Genomic DNA, 25,420 nt, shown 5'->3' with positions numbered 1-25,420 from the left:
TCTTAATAACATCGAAATGCCGGGACGTGACCCTAGCCAGCCGTATTGAATGTAAGAACTTACTTACCATCAGGTGAGATTGTGGTCAAATGCTTACTTTTCCTAATAATTTTTAATGATGCGACGTCACAAGTCACGATGATGTATGAAATATATTGCTGCTCAAAAAAAAATTGCTCTGGAAGTTAAGAATAAATTTAAAAAATCTTTTAGAATCATTTTGTGGTAATATCAAAAATACACACTGTATGTATGTACATGTAAGTACTTTATATATATAAGTAAGTATATTATGTCAATACTTATACCTATAGGTATATTACTATATATGAATTCGTAAAAAAACACTTTTGTATTTGTATTCAATTTTCTGATATAAGTAGGTACCTATTGTAAATATTCCTATTTGCTCTCTGTTCGGCCCAAAGGTTAATTGGTAGAGAATGCCTTCTGGCATTAAGTTTGCCTTTTGTAAAAATAAATAAAATAAAAATACATACAGTTTAAATAAAAAGTAGGTATTTTCTTAAATGGTATCTGGGGGCCTACCACGAAAATCGAAATTCTCAAATTGCGGGGATTGTTCTCTTTTACGCTCACTAAGACGTAATAAGAGTGACAGAGAAAAATGCCCGCAATTGACGAACTTTGATTTTCGCGGTTATAGCCCTGCTTGGTATAAGAGATCGCTTTTTAGTGATAAGACCGCCTGTTGTTTACCCCTTCTTAATGTGCTGTATGCTTTGTATTGTTTTTGTTTTGTATTGTATCTTGATTATCCTTTGCTGATCCAATTTTCGTAAAATATATGATTTATATATGAATAAAAGAGAATCGATCTACATAAATTTGTTGGTAAGTATTTATTTTTTTATTTTTTTCTCGGAAAGCTACTAGTTTAAACTGGCTTTTTAATACCTAGTGTTGGAAATAAAAAACTTCACAATAAGCGTCGGTCGCTAGGGTCCAAAAATGGCCTTCGAATTCCTTCGCGTCTTTTTCAAGGCCACACTTCGTTCAGGTCCCTGAGAATAAATATTGAAGCCCTCTATATTTATCACAAAAACTGAGATATATTTCTGTAGAGAAACCTTTCTCACTACGCTCAAGAACAATTGTGAGAAAAACTTTCAAGACACAATAACTATTATTTAACTTAAAACTTAGAATGTACACAAAATTATTTTTAAAACATTTCACAACAGAAAAACGATAACCCTGATAAAACCCCTTCACTTACCTCCCAAGGTCTGGCCGTCAAGAACGGACGCCATCGCGGCCACAATTAAAAAAAACAATTCCACTCCCGCCATTTCACACGTCAAAATAAATAAAAAATCCACGGAACTGAGAAATAAAATTTTAAAATTCGAATTTGGAACACAACGAACGCGGACGCGGCATCCTCACGACTAGAGTTTGACATTTGTTGCACGTTCTACTAAACTTACCGGTTCTTTCATAGCCATTCTTTTTTCAGCTTTAACGTTTAAGTTTTAAGACTCAATTCAGCTTGTGTTTTAATTCTCAACCGGTTCGCTTAATCACTTTCCCTTGCTATTCCGTTTCTGAACGTTAAGGTTATGTGTTAAGGTGTATTTTTGATCGTGTGGTGTTGTGTAAATGTAAAAGTATGTCCATTTGAGCTGAACATATCTCTTTGTGAGTTTGTGCAAGCAAGTTTGCAATTTCTTTGTATAAAAAATTATATAATAAAGATGCGTTCGACTTTCAGATACGTTGTTAACATAGGTAAGAGACAATTTTAGTTTGTAGATTTGAATCCAGGTGTAATATAATTTTGAATCTCGGTCAGCGACCTCATTTTATTGTTGTTTTGTGGAACAGTGGTTTCGTTACCTGCGGTTTGGTCTGGAGCGACTGTTGAGTCATAATTTCGTTAGGTGTGACGTCAGAGCTTGTTGTTAGGCATTTTATGAGTTGTCCAGGCCGCGTACAGTCAGCCAAGAAAGTGGTTTACCACTTTTCGACTTAATTACTTGACAAATAGAGTCGAAAAGTGGTAAACCACTTTCTTGGCTGACTGTACCTAACGTGCAAATCGTTTACGCTCCGTAGCGATCAAAACGCAACTGTCACTATCGCACTAATATGGAAGAGCGATAGAGAGACACAAAGCGTTTCGCTGTCGAGGCGATAGCGATTGTCACCTTGGCTAGGCCGGTTGTACAAATGCATTTTATTTCGTATACCGGGTGGGGCTTGTAACACGAGCAAATAACTCAAACATAGATTGAACTCCTCAAACGATGATACGTTTATTCATAAACTTATAAAAATTATGAAGGCTTTAGAATCTGGGAGCACGGTAGTGCCTCCGCCAAGACGAGGAAAGCGAGCTTTCCTAGGCACTACCTATCTTTCTCGAAGCGCTTCGTCGTTTTTTTGAACCCTCATAACTTGTGTTTGGATTATACCAGATAAACAAAATTCTGGGGATATAATGCTAATAGTGGACTTATTAAGCATAAAAAAATTCTAGTGCATAGCTCATATAGTTTAGATTTAATTCATATCACTTTTCATGACCACATAAAAGGATTAGCTGCCAATTGTTATAAGCGACTTGGTTTCGTCATCAGGAATGTGCGCGAATTTAACGATCCCAGAGCCATCAAACTGCTCTACACGGCTCTAGTGAGGAGTAAGCTTGAGGCGGCAAGTATTGTTTGGAACCCAGCTGAAATGACATACGCCCTTCTCGTAGAAAAAGTGCAAAAAACATTTCTTAGGTTCTTGTATAAGAAGTTGTATACTTAGGTACTATCCATTCTTATATCCGACCAAGTACTTGTTAGGATCATTACCATTAGGTTCTAATTCCCTCGCAGTCAGACGCAATTACAATCTCCTGGTGACAGCATGTGGAGTTTTACGTGGCGAGACAAACTGTCCTGAACTGGTAGGACGAACTGTTAGACTCGCTATTCCATTTGTGCCCAAAAATCTCCTGCGACCGCGAAGTCACAAGCTTTTAGCCGTCCCAATTACACGCACTGTAGCACATAAAAACTCGCCTGCTGTGCGGGCTCTAAGGCTGCTGAACTCCCTTCTGCCATGGGCACCAGATTGTGATATGTTTGCAAGTCGATGGACGCGGCTGTGTATCAGATGTGTCTGCGGTATTGCGAGGTGATGGACGAAAGTTGATTGTGATCTGTTTTTCCTAGTATGTAATCTGAATTGTACAGTGCTTTGGTCTCGACTGTAATACTGTATATTATTATGTTTCAAAATAAATAAATAAAATATCTAAAAATGCCCGATTTCGTCACTGACTCACTCACTCACTGATGGTCATCAAAACCCTTATTCCTGAAGTCCTGTAAGGTGAATTTTGGTATGTAGGATAGTATTAGTACACAACAAAAAATTCAAAAACTTGAAATTTTTAGCACCAAAAGGGGTGAAAACGGAAGTGAAAATTTGTATAACCGATGAACCGATTTAGTTGAAATTTGGTATGTAGATCATTTTTATTATGGGGAAAGTTATAAGAGAAAGTAAGGATGAAAAGGGGGAGGGAAAGGGCGTTAAGAGAAAAAAAGAGGTTGAAGTTTGTATAGGGAATCAGTAAAAAAAGCAGATTGAATAAAAGATGCCCCTAGATACGTATTTCGGGATTTTTAATAGTAAATCACCCCCAACCTTAAAAAATAAATTAGGGGATGGAAGATTGTCGTAAGCAACTTACAAAAATAAGTGAAATCCCATTAAAACATTTTCATGTAAAATAACTCTAAAAGCCCTAACTTCACAAACTCTACACCTTAGTGAAAATATGTGGCTTGGCCGTTACGTTAGTACTTAGTACAAGAAGTATTTTATAATAAAAAAATAATGAATATTGAATATATTTTTCAACTTACGCCCATATGACGGTAGCGAAACGGCCAAGCCATATATTTAGACTACTTACTTACAATTTTTTTTATTTTTTTTTATTTTTTATTTTATTTTAGTATATGGAAAACCAACAGCGCTATATATATCTAAAACTTCCAATAGAATTACAGAGCCAATTACAGGTTCTCACTTATAGAAATACAATAAATTATAAAAAGTTTTTGCCCATCTTAATTTACACATACAAGTTCCTACAGCATAAGAACAGATCTATATAAGAGTATATATATATATGAGATTCATTTTTACAAAAATAAATTTAAAAAAAAAGAAAAAGTAGTTGAATCCTGTAAGTACATATTCAATAATGCACCGAGCCTATTCCTGCGCCAGAATTATTGTCACTCATGAAGTGTCTAATTAATTTATTTTTTATTACTGCTATGCTATCATTATATATGTCGATATATATTATTCATCATAAATGTGCGAATATATGCTGAAAATTGGGATGCAAGATGATAAGGGCTCACATTTGCCTGCTGTTAGTGGTAGACATATGTTAGACATTATGTTCCGCATGTATTTGCCAACCCTGAATAATATATTTTAATAAATAAATAAAATAATAAATAAATAAATAAATATTATAGGACATTATTACACAAATTGACTAAGTCCCACAGTAAGCTCAATAAGGCTTGTGTTGAGGGTACTTAGACAACGATATATATAATATATAAATATTTATAAATACTTAAATACATAGAAAACACCCATGACTCAGGAACAAATATCCATGCTCAATTTTAAAATAGTTAAAATTTAGAAACAAAATGTATACTTCTTATTTGCCCACCCTGTACTCGTAAAAGTAAAAGATTCTGTAAAGAGGAAGCTGTAAATAAAAATATGTGACTTGCTTATTATTTTTTATTTCACAATAAAATTGCACAACGATACAAAATACAAGTAAAATGTTATAAATACAAAACGGGAGATCAAATCAGCAGTGATTAAGATTAATTATAATAAAAAGTTAAATGCAAGAAAATGGCGAGATAGTCACAAGACTTAAAAGATAAGTTAAGACAAAATTGTGTTTTTATATCACGCCGATTTTCTTTGTGTACACGCGACTCGCACACATGTATAACTTATGGCAGGATGGCAGTAAATTTAAGGTGCGACCAGACCGCAGCTTAAAAAACGGTCACGATACGGAATCGCAGTGACGCGTCGTATGCGCACCGTTTTTGACGCATGCTCCCCACACCGCTGCTTAAAAAACGGTGACGGTACGGAATCACAGTGACGTGCTTCACGCGAATCTTTTTTGTTCGCAAATCTTTGCGTCTTTTACGTCATCGGTGTGGTGTCTGCCATAAGATCTCCGTGTAATATTTTTTGCAATTTTTACGCAGATCATCAAAAACGGTACGCATACGACGCGTCACTGCGATTCCGTATCGTGACCGTTTTTTAAGCTGCGGTCTGGTCGCACCTTTACGTGGCTACAATATTTTCTTTTACAATCCAGCTTTAAGTATTTCAAATTCTCTTTGACGGTAGTCTAGGTCGTATCAAAACGGTAAAAAGTTTAAAATCAGAATCGATCTACTGGAGCCCATTCTGTTTTAACGATTTGATATAGTTACAAGCTTTTTATTAACTTGCAATGTACCTATGTATGTATGTAAGGTCAGCCAGGACAATTGCAACTATGGGGCAAATGCACTCTTAAGAAGTGAGTAATAATGAGAATTATAATGACTGATGAAAGTATGTCATGAGTACAAGAGGCTAGCTCAATACTTCTTGTATTTTTAAACAGTTGCATTGGACTCATGGTCGCAATTGCCCTGGATGACCTTATGTATGTATGTAACTATGTTTGTACGGATTAAATGAATAAATAAATATTATAGGACATTATTACACAAATTGACTAAGTCCCACAGTAAGCTCAATAAGGCTTGTGTTGAGGGTACTTAGACAACGATATATATAATATATAAATATTTATAAATACTTAAATACATAGATAGAAAACACCCATGACTCAGGAACAAATATCCATGCTCATCACACGAATAAGTGCCCTTACCAGGATTTGAACCCGGGACCATCAGCTTCGTAGGCAGGGTCACTACCAACTAGGCCAAACCGGTCGTCAAAAATGTATGTATGTAACTATGTATCAACAAAAATTCATCTTTGGGACCATGTGTCAAGATCTGGTTATTCGTGTTCTTAGAAGAATCTTCAGAAGTCAATATAGTTGGTGTTGGTGTTGGGGCTGATGATGCTCCTAAGCCATTTTGCAGTGAACTGCACGTTGTGGTAGATCCCGGGCTGGTGGTCCACTCCGCAGCCGAAACCTGCCGATGTTATACCGGCCAGGTAGTACCTTCCGCTGTCCAAGACTATTAGGGGACCGCCTGAGTCGCCTGAAGGAAGAAAAAGTCAAAATTACAGATATCTAAAACCAAGTACAATGCGAAAACGCAGATCCTAAGTCTATCAAATAAATAATTATGGTGATATTTTCTGAAATTTAAAATCTCATATCAAAACCCTCGCCGCAGCCCTTACATCATCAGCTCGCCACATGGGAGTTTCGGTACCGAACAGCTGGTCGCCGTGCAAAGACGGGGTGAGTTGGCTTTTCTTTGTTGGATTCATTCGCTTTCACTGGCATCGATTTTTAAATTTCTCTCCAAATACTATTTCCCTACTCGAAGGCGACTGTACAGTAAGTAGTTACTTATTTGGCTGGCGCGATGACCCAAAATGAGTCTTGGCCTCCAACACAAGAGCACGCCACTTTAATCGGTCCAGAGCGGACTCACGCCAGCTTTAAGCTTTTTGCAGCCAGTAAGTAGTTATCTACAAATATTACTTTATGGTTTATTACCTACTGTCTTTTACTCTTTCGGGATCGTGAGTAGTTTTACATATTATAATGTGAGTCCTCACTAACTGGTGCGTGGTGGTACCATCTACAACAATGTCGAGACAACATTTTATTTGTCTCTGGTGTTACCTAAGCAAGCATCCTGATGACCGTCGGAATGGCCCGCGCAGATCATCTCTGAATGGATCTCAACTGTGATCTGTTTCCGTTGGTGCCAGTTGATGCACTGTTCTGTACCTGCGAAAGTTATACAATAAATATAATGGTATAATAGAGTCGAAATCCAAGATTATCGTCCTAGTGCTCCACATGTTAATGCTCAATTTATGACACCCAACTGTCACCTCTATTGAAAATAAAAATCTAGCCTTTGGCCAGCAGTGGCAATAAAAAACTTACTCAATGTAGACACAGTAGCTGATCTAAACAGATTCGTCCCTGTCCATTGCTGGTATTCGTTTTTCCCCACTAAGGATGACTCACGCTAGACTGGGTCGGGGCAGGGCCCGTGCTTCCGCGCTTCGTTTCCTATTGAAAGCACCACGTCATCAGCATCACCGATCAGCCGTCATAAAATGACGCGTCGGACGTCTCGGAGTCTCGGATTTTTCTTACTTCTGGCAGATAGTTCAGTAAGATATGACTGGCTTTATCATAGAAATTTTATCATAAACTCACTTAATATAGGCACTGTCGCTGACCGGAGCAAATTCGTTCCAGTATGTCCATTACTAGTATCCGTTTTTCCCCATCCAGCGATGACTCCACTCTTGCCCCTCAGTTCCAAGGTAGCTTCCGGCAGACAGATGGGTAGTATGTGGCTGGCATAGGCGATTGGTCGAGAGAGCTTTAGCAAAGCGATGTCGTAGCGGTCTGGTTGCGTCATTCGGAATTGAAAGAGCGGGTGGAGAATTTTTTGGATGACACTGAAAGAAAAATAAATGAATTTTGATTAGGTATATCATGTTTGGCTTTTTGATAATTTTTTCAAAACCTCATCATAAATTTATGGTAGTTTGATTAATTCACTTGCTTTTGGTAGCTCTTTGATTCGAGCTTTTGGTATTTTGTTTGACATAAGCCTTTTGTATCCACCCTTACGCAATAGAAAATAGTACGTCTAAAAAACTTAGACTTAAATAGTCTTTGACGTTGGGCTTTGGAGTGAAGCGCGCAGTTTAAGGATGGTTTAGTACCAAGAATCTTCGCTGTGTGGCAGCATTAAAAATTTGGTGATAGACATGACTACGAATCTTACGTCTAAGGTCTAAGCTAACTTTGCACCGATTTCGCAAGTTACAGACAAGTGTGGAGCGGCCTAAACCATCAAATTTTCATGTAAATATCCCGTTTATAGCGGCGTTACGCTAAACAGTGGAATGAACTATCGCCCGCTGTATGTCCAAACCAATATGACCTGAAATCTTCAAGAAATGAGCGTAATCCCATCATCAGGCTGGTAACATAGGCAGCCCCTCTGATGTTGCAGGTGTCCATGGGCGACGGTAACTGCGTACTATCAAATAGATTTGTCTGCTCGATTGCCTCTTATAACATAAAAAAACTTAGATGGACTATAAACGTAAGTAATATTACCCGACTTTCCTGGCCGTATTGGATCCAGCTGCTAGCGCCATCTACTCCATGACATTGGCAACTATTTGCCGGTTCGCGATAATCGCGATAAGTGGTATCCAAGGCTCCAAGCCACAGCGCGATGTCTCTGGGATACCTACGCGACACGCAGCGCGCAATCACCACGAACCAATGGGACACTAGAACAAGTAATATTAACCGACTTTCCTGGCCGTATTGGATCCAGCAGTGGTGTCCATGGCTCCAAGCCACACCGCGATATCTCTCGGATGCGTTCGCGGCACGCAGTGTGCTGCTGACGCCACGAACCAATTGGACTGGAACAAGTAATATTACCCGACTTTCCTGGCCGTATTGGATCCAGCAGTGGTGTCCAAGGCTCCGAGCCACACCGCGATATCTCTCGGATGTGCTCGCGACACGCAGTGTGCTGCTGACGCCACGAACCAATGGGACTGGAACAAGTAATATTACCCGACTTTCCTGGCCGTATTGGATCCAGCAGTGGTGTCCAAGGCTCCGAGCCACACCGCGATATCTCTCGGATGCGCCCGCGACACGCAATGCGCTGCTGTCGCCACGAACCAATGAGAAACTGAAACCGTAAAGGGGTATAGGTTAACTTAGCTAATTGTAAAGGTGGTTAAATTGCAACCTAAAATATTGTCGCATATTTGTTTTCTTAATAAAAAAAAATTGAGCTGTGATTAAATATCTTTCTTTTGTAAACCTACTTCGGAGACAGGGTGGGAGGGGGCGGACATATGTTTTATTTTACATTTTCTTTTATCACTACATAAAAAATAAATTATACATTAGAATGTTCAACTACAAAGTCACCCCTCACTTCATTTCTATACGTATCACGTGATTATCAGATCACATTATAAGTACAATATGGTACTTCCGGAACTGGCACCTTAATATATATAAAAAAGTACGTTCATATCTGCTATTAATGTCTTCAATCATCTGTATAACGAACTAAAAAGCCTCGAAGGAAATATTTTTAAGTGATACTAAAAAACCTTTTTAATAGACAAAGTTTTCAATAACTGAAAATAATTTTATAAGTATGTGAACCTAAATGTATATTTAAATTTAGTTTAACATAAAATATTAAAACATAATATAAGATCGATTGCCTGTTGTCTGCCTCTACATTTAATCAATTGTTTCTTTTCCTGTATCTTTTTACTGAGGTGTGCCAATAAAGAGTATTCTAAGATCTATCTATCCATTAAATTGTATGCCCGAAAAGGCTAAAACTGTTGATTCTCATCAAAAAATATACCAAGGCCAAGTGCGCGTCGGCTTTTTAAAGATTTGTCGGCGCGCCTAATAGAGGCCTCGGGCGACCAGAGGGCTGGCCACTATTTCGCTCAGCGTATAAGTATCGCCATACAGCGGGGAAATACGGCCAGCCTTCTAGGCACCTTGCCCATTGACGGCGATTTGGGCCAAATTTTTTATCTTTAGTTTAAGTTGTTAGTAAGTTTTATTTTATTATGTATGTTTATTTCTTTGTTTTTGGATATTAAAATCTAACCATAGTAAAAAAGGTATTAAAATAAGTTGGCGGAATAACCACGCCGTGATATAACCCCATTGGTTACGTCTGACTTGTTTACACTTGCGCACACTGCTTGGTTAAAAATATACCTAATTATATTCTTGTACTTACACAGCTTACACAATAAATATTTCTGATTTCTGATTAATCATCATAGGAAACGAAGTGTCGAACGCCTCCGTTCTAGCGTGAGCCATCCTTTACTGTGTTTATAAAATGAGTTTAACTTTGATTATCGGACCTAAAACTCCTCCACACTGGAACTCGGAGATCCTGACATGCGCCTGCCACGGAAACTCGGCGAACCTCGCCTCTCGTCCACCAATGATCCTCTTCTGCAGAATACGGGTGGATGGAAGACCGCAGTCCAACTGGAATCACGCAATAAATAATAGTAAAGCCCGACCAGAAATATATGATTATTGTCAAGAGGGCGCTGTTATTCTCATGTATAGGGTGACAGTTCAGTTTAGTATGAAAAATTTAGTTCCAATGAAATACCGCAATATGGCGCGTGATCATATATTACTGGTTAGGCTTTACTACCGTACAGAAATGACACTTCCTACAAAACCGAAGTTTGACAGCGATTTATGGACAAATTGTGCTGTCTCTTTCTAATGTACTATCCCTTTCGGCTATTTAGGGTTGTCACAATTCAAGTGATTATCTTATCTGTGGTTGTACACGCAAAGGGACGTTAAGTTGTGCCAACCCTAATAATTGCTCGGAGCAATGCTGAGCCGAACGGAGCCGAGAATGCCCGAACGCTCTATTTTATCCCCACTGCTGGAATTTAAAATATTAAAAATTTATAAATAAACAACTCAACAACAGTATTGACCAACTTTAATAAATTACATCCTTGTCAAAAATTAAGAAATCGTTTTATCTTTTATTTCAAGTGTATTGAAAATAGATTCTGATTGTCCTCGAGATCTTGTGTCTTCAACTAGTGCACATCTAGATTCTTGGTTTCTAGAGTCCTTTCATCAAGAAGGTAGGGTGGTTCAGTAATGCTCATAAAGGCTATACTTAGTAGCCGCTTATTATGTGAATTAATATTTGAATAATTCCCTCGATTTGTCAAGTCCCATCATCGGCATCATCTGATCCAGTTCAAGACTGTTTAGACTGACAGTTCTTTCTAAACGTCTTTAAGAATTCGGAAAACAAAAATACCCCAAACACCTAACAAATTGAGGATTTCCTTCTTCGAAATCATTAAGTCTAAAATGCCAAAAGGCAAATTGTTTAAAAGGCAAAGAACCTGAGTGTTATCGTCGTCTACTCTCCTTCGGAATACGTTGTTGGGGACCACACCGCGCTGCGGTACGCGCAGGCGCGGCGGCGCCTTGTAGCGCCATTCTGATGAGGTCATACTGGAACTGAAAATAAAGTCAAATTTTAATCCCTGGAGTAGCAGGCTGTCCATATGATCGCTTACCATCAGGTAGTCCGTATGCTTGTTTTCCATCGACTTGGGTAAGCAGTGGATGATCTAGAGTGGCATAAATTTTTTTAAATCTGGAAGCCCGTTCTGACTTAACAATTAGGTAAAGGTTTGATCTTGCTTTGACACGACTTTGACGATCGCTCATGCTGATCGGTGTGAGAAAAATGCAATCAGATTCGCTTTTCAATTACTGACTAACTCAACTTTGCAATCAGTCTGAAGAAAGAAAGGCGGGGTTCTTTCTTTAGACTAGTTGCACTCTTTGTATGGGAGTGTATGCTAGGTCTGACGCCATCTGTAAGCATCTTCTGGAACGAAGCTGACAAAGACAGAGGAGACGCTACAGATATTTGATTGATTGATTGATTTATTTATTGGTAAAATCGTTGTTTTACAAGTCAGGATTACATTAAATATTTACATAATAAGATTAAATAACTAATAATATTTACAAATTATAACATTTACAACTAAATCTTATAATTATGTATAATTAATCAAGCATTAAGATGACACTATTTTTACGCGTTAGTTATGAACTCCACGAAGAAACTCGTCAACGCTGTAGCATGCCTGTGCGATCAGCAGCGCTTTAAGTTTCTTTGTAAACACAGGATCACTTTCCGCTGACTTTATGGCAGGCGGAACCAAGTTGTAGATCTTGGCCCCAATGACACTGAGTGAATTCCTGAGCTTAGCAAGACGCTTTACGGGGGCAACCAACATTGGCTGTCTGCGGTTGTTATCACCACGGCTAGAATTGGTTTTATACCTAGCGAGGTTAGACCTGACATACTGGCACGCTGCCAATATGTAGACAGAAGGTAGCGTTAACACTTTATTGCGTACAAATAGTTCTTTAGCTGGGTGGTCGTGAGGTTTCCTAGATATTATCCGCAGCGCCCGCTTTTGTATTTTGAATACCTTGTCCCGACCCGAAGCCAAGCCCCAAAGGTCGACACCACGGATTAAAATCGAGTGGAAATATCCAAAATAGGCCTTTCTTAGGTTATCTACCGATAGGGTGGGCGCGAGCCTGGACAAAGCAAAACACGCTGACGAAAGCGAATTGCATAACTGATCAATGTGAGGGGACCACGTAAGTCCAGAGTCGATTAAGTATCCAAGATATTTAGTTTGGTTTACTTGTGGGACTTCAATATCATTTATTTTAATATTTAGCTGCAATATGTCAGTGCACCGTAACCTAAAGTGCACAATGTTTGTTTTGTCTAAGTTGAGGAGCATTCCGTTAGCGGTGAACCACTTATCTATCTCTATCATGGTTTGACTCAGTTTTGATACTAGATCATCAATGTTTTCAGCGTGTACTATAATGCATGTGTCGTCGGCATAAATAACATATTCGGGCTCATACGACGCGGATGTAATATCGTTGATTAGCATGAGAAATAGGTTGTTTCCCATGCTTGAGCCCTGGGGTACCGCGCAGCTGCCTACTGGTTCCAGTAGAGACCTTACATTCTGGACGTAAGTACTTTGTTTACGGTCTTTTAAAAAGGAAGCGATTGTGTCATGGAAGCTACCATCAAAGCCATACAGAAATAGTTTCTTAAGGAGGAGGGAGTGGTCTATCATCTCGAACGCGCGCGACAAGTCACAGAAGACCGCTGCGACCCGCCGCCCGCCCTCGAGGTGGGCCAGCACCCGCGCGACCACATCACGAGCCGCGTCCGATGTCGATCGGCCAGGTTGGTATGCATATTGGTGACAATTCAATAAGTCGTTTGTGCGTATGTGATGCATAATTTTTTTACATAACAAACTTTCAAATACTTTTGATATAACTGGAATTATTGAGATTGGGCGGTAATTTTTAAGTTCGTGCATGTCACCTTTGCGTTTATAAACAGGTTGAACTTTTACTTGCTTTAGAATGTCAGGATATTCACCTATCTCAATACATTGGTTAAACAACATTAATAGTAAGGATATAACGACTGGAGGGAGGTAGTCAAGTACGCGGGTTGACATGTCATTTATATCTTTTGTGTCTTTTCGTTTTATACTTTTCCATACCTTTATTATTTCTTGTAAAGTGAAATGTGTGAATTGGAATCTCGGGGGCAATTTTGTTAAGTGTTTGACCAAGTATTCCAAAGCGACGTCACTACACGGTTGCCTATTGTTTACATTTGTATCAATGTAGTAATGATTAAGCAGCGCGGCGGCTGCCGCAGCTCGAGTATCGCCACAGTCATCGCCCAACCCGTTGACGAGTACGTCAAGCGCCGCGCTCCTATTTTTATTGTCACTACAGGTTTCGGACGATATTACGCGCCAGACGCTGCGACACATGTTATCACCCGAGTTCTCAATAATGCTATTTACATGACAACGTCGTGCGTCTGTTAGCTTTGACCAATACTGAGACTCATATGCCAATAACTCGGAATGCAGCCCATTATCATTGGGGTTTTGCGACAATTTGCTTTTGATATTTTGAATATCATTACGTAGTTTCTTTGTGGATTCATTTACCCACGCACGTGCATGGGACTTTATTTGCTGTTTTTTTAAAGGAAAATGTATGTCAAAGTAATGCTTAATAACATGCAGTACTGATTCTAGCTTTTTGTGAGGGCACTTACTCTTGTTTAGCACACTATCCCAGTCATGGTTATTGAGGCCTAAGGTAAAACTACGTTTATTACTATCACTAACCACTCGCCTCAAGGTGTGTCTAGTAGAAAATTTACTTTTTTGCACTTGCACAGTAACACATATGCACAAGTGGTCAGATAGATGCAGATCTAAGCTAGATACGCCTTTTACATTATTTTTGTGCATATTGGTATAGATGTGGTCAATACATGTTTTTGAACTGTTCGTGATTCTGGTAGGAGCATTGCTTACAGTTTTAAACCCATATTGACACAATGTATTTATTAGGCATTGTGTATTATTACATTTATCCAGTAAATCTATGTTTATGTCTCCTACTATTATAACATTGTAATTTTTAATAGCCTGTAAACTAAGTATTTCATCCAGTTTTGAAAAAAAAAGTGAAATATCTCCACTTGGAGGTCTATAAATGCATACAATGATTAGCTCTAATCCGATGCACTCGACAGCGCAGGACTCAAATTGCATCTCTACCGATAGGTCCTTTACTTCAGTTCGTTCCATGGTTAAAATATTTGACTTCACATATATACAGGCTCCTCCTCCATGGCGAGTCGGTCTTGAGTAGTACGCACGTAGGCTGTAGTTTATTATATTTACTGATGATACCTGATTTGTTCGTAGCCAATGTTCGGTCAGGCATAGCACATCAACATTTTTATTAATCTGGAGCTCGCATTCAAGTTTGTATGTTTTGTTCGCAAGTCGATTTATGTTCTGGTGCCATACGTTGATTAAGTGATTATGATTTCTTATTGTGGGGATAGCTTGGCTAGGGGCCCTCACTGCAGCGCGTGTCAGGACAGGGTTGGCCGGGTGTTGTGTTTGTGCGATGGACTTGTTCGAAAAAAAGCTGCATTGTCAGAGCTTTTTGTGGTACTTTTCTGCGGGCTATTTTTGGACGGTAAATTTACAATTATATCTGCTATGTTTTGGAGAATATTTTGCACTCCATTATTGTTAACTTTTCCAGATCGAGATAAGAACTGGTCGTGATTTAGCCATGTGTCTAGAAAGGTAGCGTATTTGTAAGTCATAATGTCATGACATAGCAGGTTGTTAAAAAGTTCTACCCTTCGGTTGTATAGCAGTGATCCATGGATGTTAGTAGGCGCAGCTATTATAATATTTGTGTTCATGATTGGTTGCAATATATCTCGGATATTTTTAATGATGACGTTGTAGTCATGAGTTTTGTAGAAATCTACTTCGCCAATTAAGATTACGCAGACATCGCGTTGAGTGTACCCGATTAGTTTTTCATTCAGACTTTTTAACAGTATGTTAATTCCTACATTTGGCGTGATGTAATGGCAGCATTGGTATTTTTCAAGAACGTGATTATTTTTCATATTTTGTAGTATCCGATATCTCTTACAGCTGGATATGATACAAAGTTTGTTTTGTTTGCTAGCTCTGGTGTAATTTTTGTTTGTACTCTGTGCTTGCCTATTACTTTTACCCGTGTAGATCTCTGTTTTTTGTTTATTTGACAAAGCTGGAGGAGATAGTCCATGTTCCAACTTCCTTATAATTTCATTTAGAGCGCGCGTTTCAAGCTGTGCCTTAAGAAGCTCACTTTCTAATTGTTTTACCTGGGACTCCAAGTATAAAATTCTCTCAAGGCTTTTAGGTGTTATATAGGAAGCATTTTTTACAGGACTCTGAGTAAAGCTTGACACTAACATCGATATGTCCTTTTTTGAACTGCACGGGCTCCTACATATGTTTTTTAGTGTGCAAACCTCGCGTGTTAGCTTCTCTATTTGCCGCATGTACTCATTTTTTTCAAAGATAGAATTATGTAGTTCTTGCTCAGTGCTTGCCAAATTAACTTTCAGTTTTCGGATTTGCTCTTTCTGTTCCGTTACGATGTTTGGATCATTTGTTATTTCCAGGCTTTTTGACAGCTCATCCTCAGAGCTTTTGATAGAGGAGTTGTGCATGGACTCTGGATGTATAAGAGATTCAATTGACTTTGCCTTTACTAGTAAACTCAGAGGGCGAGGTGTTACGGAAGAACAATTTCCAGCTGGTGAGGTGCTCGCGATGCATTTGCAGCTGTTTTGAGCGTTGTCGTCAGTTTTTATCACTGGAGTATCTGAAGAGTTGTTTCTCCCAGGCAAGGTACTTGAGCCTTGTGGACTTATTGTGCTGTCGAAATCCGAAGCCGTTCCGGTAGAACCTGAAGAGTTGTTTCTTGTCGGTGTGGTGTATGTGACCAGTGTACCTGGGAGTTTCTCCGACGGGTTGTTGTCAAGATACATTAGGGGAGAAACTGAAGGGTTGTTTCTTGTCGGCGAGGTGCTTGAAACCGGTGTACTTGGAGTATTTGTCTGACGGCTGTCATCCGGCTTCAATGAAGGAGAAGCCGAAAGGTTTTTAGCTGCCAGTGAGGCGTCTGTGTCTGATGCTCCTCTGGCGCTGTTAACAGGGCTGACGGCCGGAGTATTTATTAAGGAAGTAGCTGAAGGGCTGCTTCTCACCGATGAGGGGCTTGTAACCGGAGTGCTTTTCGTGTTATTGGGAAAGGCTTTTTTTTCGTATTGTAACATTTTGCGCATCAGATTTGCTAGTGCCAGGTATTGTAGATGTTTTTTGTGTTGTCCGACATAGTAAGCATGTCCATGCCTTTTTGCTTTCTGCAGACATATATCTAAAAATCTTTGTCGATTTCCGTGCACATAGCAAGTCGTAAACTAGTTTGCAGTTTTTGCAAGCAAGAAATTCATTATTTTGTATGCTTTCATGACATTTAGAGCATGCAGGTGCCATCTTGCGTTTGGTTCATGTATTGTCAGAGTAGATAAGCGAACACCCGTTGTGCGTAGGCGCTGTCGTTTTAACGGATAGTAGCTAGTTTATCGTTGTGGTACTAGATGGCGCTTAAAATAGTTTATTGTTCTATGGTAATTCGGTGCTGTAGATTGTCGCTAGATGGAGTTACAGGTGTCATAGCTGATAGGTCCGTCGTGTGATCGCTGTGTGCTTGTCAATATTCAAAGCAACAAACGGCCCACACAAAGCAATTTTGTTCTTTTTTCAAAAATTTACTCACAGTTTGTTGTTTATATACATAGCAGTCGGATGTAAAAAGGCCCTACACACTCCACAATGGCACTATCCACTGAATTCCACATTTATTTACCGACAACAAACAATCCAAGTTCACATTTCATTTCGGTCGATATTGTCCTTTATCAATAGACAAGTCTAGTAAATAACACTCACGGAGCGTAGTTAGTAGTCATTGATCACACTGGCTCATGAATTACACTAAAATATTTATTTGTTACATTTTAAAAACTTTTTTGTTTACGCAGCTTATTCGACCGTGACAAGTGACAGCTGTCAACTTATTCTATCTAACGTTGCTAAAGGTCCCATAAAGATGCCCAGTGATATGGATATGAATCCTCATATGCTGTGCCCTGTTCTCAAGAATCATTTATAAGTTAGGAAACTGTCAAAAATCTACAGCTGCGAAGAAAACCAGCTGACGTATTAGTAACCGGAGTGGGTCATATATGTCAACAAGAATCAAGTTCGCTAGAGATATAGAAGTTTAATCAAGGTTCAACAACAAATTCAAAATCAACTGCATAGCTTACATTGTTTAAGATATCACCGACATAATGCCTGAAATCCCAAACAATCCACAGAAATGGAGTCATCTGCAACACCTGTCACTGGCAGATCCAACTTACCATACACCGGGCAATATTGATCTACCACTTGTTACAATAAAGCCAAACCCAAATTTTGGAGAAAGCCCCACCTCTCTTTTTTCCTGAAGCAGCAAGTAGGCAGCTGCCGTCGCAGCCACGAGCGCGCGCCGCCTCGCAGCCAACATATCAGTGCTAAAGTGCATGGTCGGGCTACACCGTCCACGCTGCACGAGGCGGGGTAGCCGAGAGACATCACACGACCTAACCGTACAACACAACACATCCCAAGATGGCATAGCTGGTAGTGACGCCGATAATCATCGCCGTCTGAATGCAAGCGCATATAGCAGGCAGAGCGCATAGAAATGATACTATCATTGTCATACTTAAATAAAGCGATTAGAGCGCGACGCACTCGTAATGCATTAGTCATTTTTAAAGTGACGGTCTGATGGAGCTTTTCGGTGCAGAAAATCATTGTGAGGAGGTTTACCGTCTGGGTTGGAAGGTCAGATGGCAGTCGCTTTCGTAAAAACGAGTGCCTACGCCAATTCTTGGGATTAGTTGCCAAGCGGACCCCAGGTTCCCATGAGCCGTAGGTGGCAAAATGCCGGGACAAAGCGAGGAAGATGAGAGTGTCGGCCCGATTCTAATTTTAAGGGTCGTCGAAAATTAGATCTAGATCCTAGTTTTTCATGTATATTAAAATTAGAATCAGACCGTCAGGCAAGCTGCATCGCGCTCTTAGTGCTATAAAGTTAGAATGAGACAGATCTCACCTCTCTTTCTCCCTGACACAGCACGTTAGCAGCCAGCCGCTGCCGCAGCCGCGAGCGCGCGCGCCGCCTCGCAGCCAACATGTCAGGGCTAAAGTGCATGGTCGGGCTTCACCGCCCACACTGCACGAGGCGGGGTAGCCGAGGAGGGAGATCATGCGGCTGGTGAGAGCTGAAAAACATGTACAAAAACTCAAATTCTAATATGAATACACTGAATACGCCTTATTACTTCAGCAACGTGTGAGGATTCTTGAGAATGATTAAAGTTAATTAGTAGCTTAAGGTGGTTCGATTAGGTTACCCAAAGCTTAAACCTCACTAGATGGCGCCACAATTGCAAATTTTGAGTTTTAATTTTTTTGTGGAGTAGTCTTGGTATTTCTATACTGTAAATTATGTTTAGCGCACTCATTAAATAAATATTGAACTATTACAACAAACATTGAACACTTCATTGTACAAAAACTACCCCTTAATGTCGACAGAATGTTTCTTGACTCTATTTCTAAGTATCACTCACACATTCAAACAGTCTTACTGGGATCCTTGTAGTAGACAATTTGGCACAGCGTGAGTAGGCTTCAATAGCGTTGCGGTATGTACGTGGAAATACATGCAAGAGGATGTGGGTTCGAAACTCATAATTTTTTTTTGTTATCAGTATTATCAAGTAGGTACCTATTATTAATAAATTATTTTATGAGAAATATGAGCGTTTTCCATAAAAATATTAAAAATCTGATTCTCACACATCATGATATTTTTGGGTTCTTCCAACTCAGAATCACTAGCATAATCAATCCTCGAGTTAAAAAAACCCGAAAATTTGTATTGAAATTTTAGTTTTACATTGAAATTTCTTTCACACTAAAATGTGACGTAATGGTATGGATATTTTAGGATATCTTTCTTTAATGCTAGGGTGGAGAAGAGTCTAAGTAGAATGAACCTAAGAAAGTCCAAATTTGTAAGTCAGATTTTCCGGTATTTTTTTCAAAAAAAAACGCTGTTTTGTTCTAAAATTAAAGCAATCCCTTACTGCCCAGCCTTTAAAAAAGTAGGTACCTACTATTTTACAGTAGAATTAAAACATTTTTTTTACGATACATTTAATTAAATTACAGTGAGTTACAAAATTACATGGCCTTCTATTTATAACCATTATAAAAAGAAATAAGATATTTACCATGTTTGTTTATATTATTGATTTCCCGATATTTTGTCACAACTAGAAGTTTCACACAATGCCTAGAGATAGAAAATTATTTATTTATTTTATTTATTGACAATTTCATTCAACGGATCACATCATATCCAATTTATGTGTTTATGTATTGCATTGTTTTCTACCTAGTTGGTTATTAAATTCTGTTACTTCAATAATCTTTATCTACATAAAATATACCAACGAAAGTTTAATAAAGTATATATTAAAATAAAGTACACAAAATCAGGAATTACATATGACAATATCATTCAAAATCGCCTCCTCTGGCTTTGACACAGGCCCTCAAACGACGAGGCCAGTCATCAATAGCGGCACGCACGATTGTCATGTCTAATTCCGTCACTGTCTTAACTATGGCCCGCTTGAGGGAGTTAAGATTTGTGTGGGGTTTAGCACAGGCTTTCTCCTCAATAACCTGCTATATGGCATAATCCAGGGGGTTAAGGTCCGGGCTGGAGGACGGCCAGTCTTCGTGGGCAATAAAGTCAATTTTGTTCCTTCGAAACCAGGCTTGAGTTGTTTTTGCCTTATGTGCAGGAGCTGAGTCCTGTTCAAAGATCCATGGCTGGTTTTGAAATAGGGTGTGGCTTAAGGGCTTCACTATTGGTTCGAGAACGGTTTCCAGTTTCCGGTTTTCACACCTTTTTCACAGAAATGAATCTGTGTTAGCCCTGAGTATGACACACCCAAAATCATGTTTGGCGGGTGCCCACATTTGTGCAACGCAATAGGGTTGTTTCCATCTACAAATCTTAGGGCATAATTGTATCCCAAAAAATTTTTTGGATTATAAGAACATGTTAAACTACTTTTAGGGGACCTGTAATGACCATATTTTTGTAAATATTGAATTTAAAATATCTTTTGGCACACGTCACGTGACCAAACTCGAAACGTCATTGAAGATTCTGATGACGTCACAACTCTCGGATTGACACTGTTGACAGTTAGGCGATTAACAACAAATGACAAATATCAGTTGACAGTTCGTATCTTCTACGTGTGTATGTAGTTATGTGTCAAACCATAAACTGTGACGTCACACAATTTTCAAAGAGCGTTTTGGGCGCGAAACCATCTTTCAAAATATATTTTGTTAATTTAACATATTTAAAGCCGTTTTTAGTATAAAAGCTGAATTTTGAGGCAACTTTTAGTTAATATAGAAAGTAATACAAGCGTTTCAAAAAATTGGAATACGATTCTCTTTTAGGCCCCAATTCATTATAGATACGACGAGATAAGCGTTATGTGTGGTATATAATTATAACTCACAAATCCACCACATTATGTCATTTTTTATTTTTTCGGTAGCATTTGTTTTAACGGAAATAAAGAGGTTGCAAATCGAGTAACAGAACTTCAGAACAGATATCATTTGATATTTACCAGTCGCTTTTCGGTGAAGGAAAATATCGTGAGGAAACTGGACAAATCCCAACAAGGCTTAGTTTTACCCTCTGGGTCGGAAGGTCAGATGGCAGTGGCTTTCGTAAAAACTAGTGCCTACGCCAAATCTTGGGATTAGTTGTCAAAGCGGACCCCAAGCTCCATTGAGCCGTGGCAATATGCTGGGCAACGCTAGGAAGAAAGAAAGAAATCGAGTAACAGAACTTAGTAACCAACTAGGTATAATAGTTATGATGTAAATGTCCATATCATGTTGGAGTCATATATGTATTAGCCAACTAATTATTCAAGATCGATACACTTAGCTCCCTTAGGTATTCGCCTAAGTACAATCTCGGACAAAATTGAGTTTTATAAAAGTGAACTAGTTTCTAGGTCATATTTTCTATGAATTGGTCATTTTTGTAGACTCCAATTACAGTTACACTTTTCCTGGTTTTTCGCGGACCAGAATATCGATGATTTTTGTAACTTGATTTAGACGTTGCTATCATTTTCAATCCAAAAACACATAAAATCACAATTCAGAACATGCGGCAGCTTTGTTTTCTATCAAGTACCTCAAGCACCAGGGCGGCTACCGGGAAAATCGAAATTCGTCAATTTCGGGCATTTTTCTCTGTCACTCTAATTACGTCTTAGTGAGAGTAAAAGAGAAAGATCCCCACAATTTGCGAATTTAGGTTTTCGCGGTAGGCCCCCAGGTCCTGTCAAGTTTCAGCAGTGTTGCCAGGTGAGCGGAAGAGAATTATCGTACTTGACTGTCAATATTATTGTACCGTTGAAAAAAATATCGTACGCCAATCAAAAAGGCATCCCCTAAAAATGTCTTGCAAAATAAGCTTAAACTTCCAATTAATAATAAAAAAAAAAGACAATTTTCGTCTAAACTGCGCCAAAAATCTGTTTATGTTTGTGTATTTTTGGGATAGACTCAAACGGTATACAGGAAATTGTGACATTTTAAACTTTAAACTTACACCAAGGAGCCGAACACCCAAAAGATACTAATTTTAGCCTATTTCTGAGAGAAAGTGTCATATTTTGCTTCAAATTACTAGACTTTTAAGGTGGCATCATCCAAGGGCTGAAATTATAGTACTTTAGTGTACGATAATGCTCTTTGGAACATTACGTCATACCGGGGCCCAAATTATCGTACATGTACGACAATTATCGTACGCCTGGTCACACTGAGTGTCAGTGTCGACAGAGTCAGCTAAAAACGCGTCAAACATCGCAACGTCGCGCCGATGCATGGAGTGGCAACGCCGCAATGTATTTGTACACGACATTTGTCACACACACATGAGTAAAATTTATAAAAATATAACGTTGATTATTGCATGATTTCTGTATGAAACAAAGTTTTTCTATTAATTTAGCGCAAATGAATATTCGAAAGTAGATAGATGCGCAACTATTTATGTAATAATATTGTGTAATTAATTAATAAATAGCGATTGTTTTTTGTATGAAAATCGAACCACCTTAATGAAATTGTGTAATTCGCGTCTTTTAAGTTGAAAATTTCTCGACAAGTTTGGCTTCTATCGTAGCCATTGAGGTATAGAACTAGAGTCTTCAACAAAATCCTTCCGCACCTCAATGAAGTGCCGGCACTTCATTGCATTTAGTACGTCTCCGACTACTGGCGAGATGCCACCCATGAAGGAAAATTAAAAAAATAAATTAAAAATGCTTTTGTGCGTTATGAAAATTTATTCTAATAATATCAAGAAACATAATAAAAGCAGTATAATAACAATCCACCACGAATAAAATCTTGTTTTAAGCTCATTTAGATTATTTTGAAATGTCACTTTTAACACTCGCGGTGGTACGCCATATTTTTTGGTGCACAGATTACATTTCGCAGATGTAACACGTAGGTACTATTAATTACCTAATTGTTTGCAGAATATATACACAATAATGATATATTACGTTTTACCTCGTAATTTTTTGTAGTGTTTTTCATATATTTAAAGAGTATATTATCCTATAAGCGCGATTTGATCAAAATTGCTACGAGTACGAGAGTCAGATAGAAAGAGTTTTATGACTATGTTTATAAATTTTAATGCCGACAGTATCACATATGTAAAACAGTTTCAATACACTTATTTTAAGAAAATAAATGCATTTTATCTAGATTCTTTACAGTGCGTATGTAGGCAGAAAATGAACAGTTGTCATAACAGTTTCGCCTCTGGCTAGCTAAGCTTATTCTTTAGCTTAGTGACAGACGTCAAACGCCTAAAATGGCGGACACAATTTGTTCTCGATAGCCTGTCTAGTACATTTATGTCAGTGATTGTAACAATAAGGCTCGGAACCGGTTTTTACCGGTAAATACCGGTTTATTTCGGTTTTCCTCTGAAATTTTATAAGAACGCGCCGTTTTTGGTCAACAAAATATTATGAAAAAATATGTATGAATGTTCATTTTATGTATAAATATCTCAACATTCGACTTTTTTTGAAAGCACTATTGAGAGCCGTTGGCGTTGACCTTACTTAATTAAAATGCATAAGTATGTGGTTACGGAGTGTATTGTTTAGAGCTAGTTTCGTCCAAATGTATTTTTGTCGTTAATCTTTAAAGTTTTAATGGTGCTTTGAATACAAAAGGATTCCCCTCCGAGCTAATCGTGTATCTAAATAATATCGTGCCATATTGGTATGCCATTTATGATTAGATGAAAACGATGTGCTAATGAACGATTTTTTTACCGATGATATAATGAAGAAAACTTACATTCAACAGCTCCCGCGCGCCCCGTAACATTCAAAATCATCAGCGGAATCAGCACCCTCGAGCTTAGCCGCCATTTTATTTTCGTCCGCCATCTTGTAAACTCCAAAACTTTCCGTTTCTTGCATTCTCTATTCTCTTTTTGAAATCTACATTGTCTTGTGTTGCGTCCATGATTTTTTTCGAGACTATTTTTGCATCCATAATTCTTTTTGACGCTTTCGCTTGTTTTATAATATGTTTTTTGGAATTGGGAATGTGTTTGTGTGTGTGGAGGCCATGTTGTTTTCACCGCTGGCATGGTGTCGATGTGTGGGTGGTTGATGACATATCGTCGTTGTGGGTTTTTGTCCTGAAATCCAAAAAATAAAGAATTATAAAAAAAAAAAACAGAATAACAGAATTCATTTAATAGAAATTGAAAAAGGTAAGTCAAAGTAACGAGATGAGTAATGTTAACAAAATGATATGATATGATATTTATTGATAAATATTTACATTTACTAGTCATTTTACGAGTACTAAGGATGGTGTTAGTTCAGTGGCGTCGAGCTTCAACTAGTTGAATATGATTTTTCATGAATTATATTTTCGGGGCGGCACCCTTAAATTTTTTCACCTTAAAAAGACGATTCACCTAATCAGACGCTTTTCCCAGACCTAGTGATTATCTTGTAACCTATAGGGACCGTGCGCGTTGGAGGGTCTGCCATCTTGCGACATGAATCGGAAACATAAACATGTATAATGACACTTTACGCCAAAGCAAGTGCTGCTATCTACCATCTCGTACGTTTTCTTGTGCATAGTAGGTTCTGCCATCTTGTGGGCTACATTGAAAGCATTAATTTTACATGGAAGTATATCTCGCGCCAAAACTCTGACGTCTCCTGTGCTGCCCCCTACAGTTTATGCACGCTTTCTATAGTCGAGACAAACTTAATATCCAGGGGAATGTAACCATGGCATCAGGTGACACTATTTTTTTTTTATACTACTTCGGCGGCAAACAAGCATACGGCATAAGCATAAGCCTATGGACGCCTGCAACTCCAGAGCTATTACATGCGCGTTGGCGGCCCTAACACTCTGGCAACCTTACACTCCGGTAGGAACACAACACTATGAGTAGGGTCTAGTGTTATTTGGCTGCGGATTTCTGTAAGGTGGATGTACTTCCCCAGTTGGGCTCTGCTCTAGATCTGGAATGACATCCGTTGTGCTGTGCCCTACCACACAAAGCGAGATGACATTCACAATGCCCACACCTCTCTTTTGGACGTAGTTTAAGGACATACCCGGGTCCAATACACTAAAAATTATTCACCCAATTAAAGGAAGGATCTATATCTATAGCCGTCGCTTTTCCCACCTAGTGCTTATCTTGTAACCTATAGTCTGGAGAAACCTAACCCCGCTATTAAACGCGAAAGCTGCGCGCTCCGCTGCGCAGGTAGGACGACCTCTAATCGTAGTCTAATCAACGTAGTCCAGTCAATTAGTCCTCGGGTTGAGACTT

At 38.7% G+C, this 25,420-nt stretch overlaps 2 protein-coding genes across 2 annotated transcripts in view; both read right to left on the bottom strand.

Annotated features, from left to right (window-relative positions):
• Window positions 1-1,431, bottom strand: part of LOC133532307 (probable chitinase 2) — a 29,628-nt gene extending 28,197 nt beyond the window's left edge. Inside the window, exon 1 of the mRNA XM_061870917.1 lies at window positions 1,241-1,431. Within this exon, the coding sequence (XP_061726901.1) occupies window positions 1,241-1,313 (73 nt within the window). The 5' untranslated portion in view covers window positions 1,314-1,431. The remainder of the gene's footprint in view (window positions 1-1,240) is intronic.
• Window positions 1,432-4,786: 3,355 nt separating this feature from the next.
• Window positions 4,787-24,321, bottom strand: LOC133532054 (serine protease 42). Its single transcript, XM_061870545.1, has 8 exons — window positions 23,905-24,321; window positions 18,506-18,674; window positions 11,224-11,341; window positions 10,195-10,324; window positions 8,855-8,975; window positions 7,463-7,710; window positions 6,914-7,021; window positions 4,787-6,317 (listed from the first exon to the last, which is right to left on the bottom strand). Exons 1-8 carry the CDS (start codon window positions 24,200-24,202, stop codon window positions 6,133-6,135), a joined length of 1,377 nt encoding a protein of 458 aa, XP_061726529.1. The 5' UTR covers window positions 24,203-24,321; the 3' UTR covers window positions 4,787-6,132.
• Window positions 24,322-25,420: the final 1,099 nt, after the last annotated feature.

The sequence above is a fragment of the Cydia pomonella genome, chromosome 26 (assembly GCF_033807575.1).
Source record: "Cydia pomonella isolate Wapato2018A chromosome 26, ilCydPomo1, whole genome shotgun sequence".
Lineage (NCBI taxonomy): Eukaryota > Metazoa > Arthropoda > Insecta > Lepidoptera > Tortricidae > Cydia > Cydia pomonella.
The sequence above is the reverse complement of the archived record's forward strand: the minus strand, read 5'-3'. Positions and strand labels throughout refer to the sequence as shown.

Excerpts from the sequence above, each read along its gene's own strand:
- LOC133532054 (XM_061870545.1), bottom strand. The coding sequence starts at position 24,202 with ATGCCAGCGGTGAAAACAACATGGCCTCCACACACACAAACACATTCC. Across the intron at positions 7,711-8,854 it reads AATACGGCCAGGAAAGTCGG|TGTCATCCAAAAAATTCTCC; the intron begins GTAATATTACTT and ends TTTTTCTTTCAG. Across the intron at positions 7,022-7,462 it reads AGCGACAGTGCCTATATTAA|GTACAGAACAGTGCATCAAC; the intron begins GTGAGTTTATGA and ends TAACTTTCGCAG.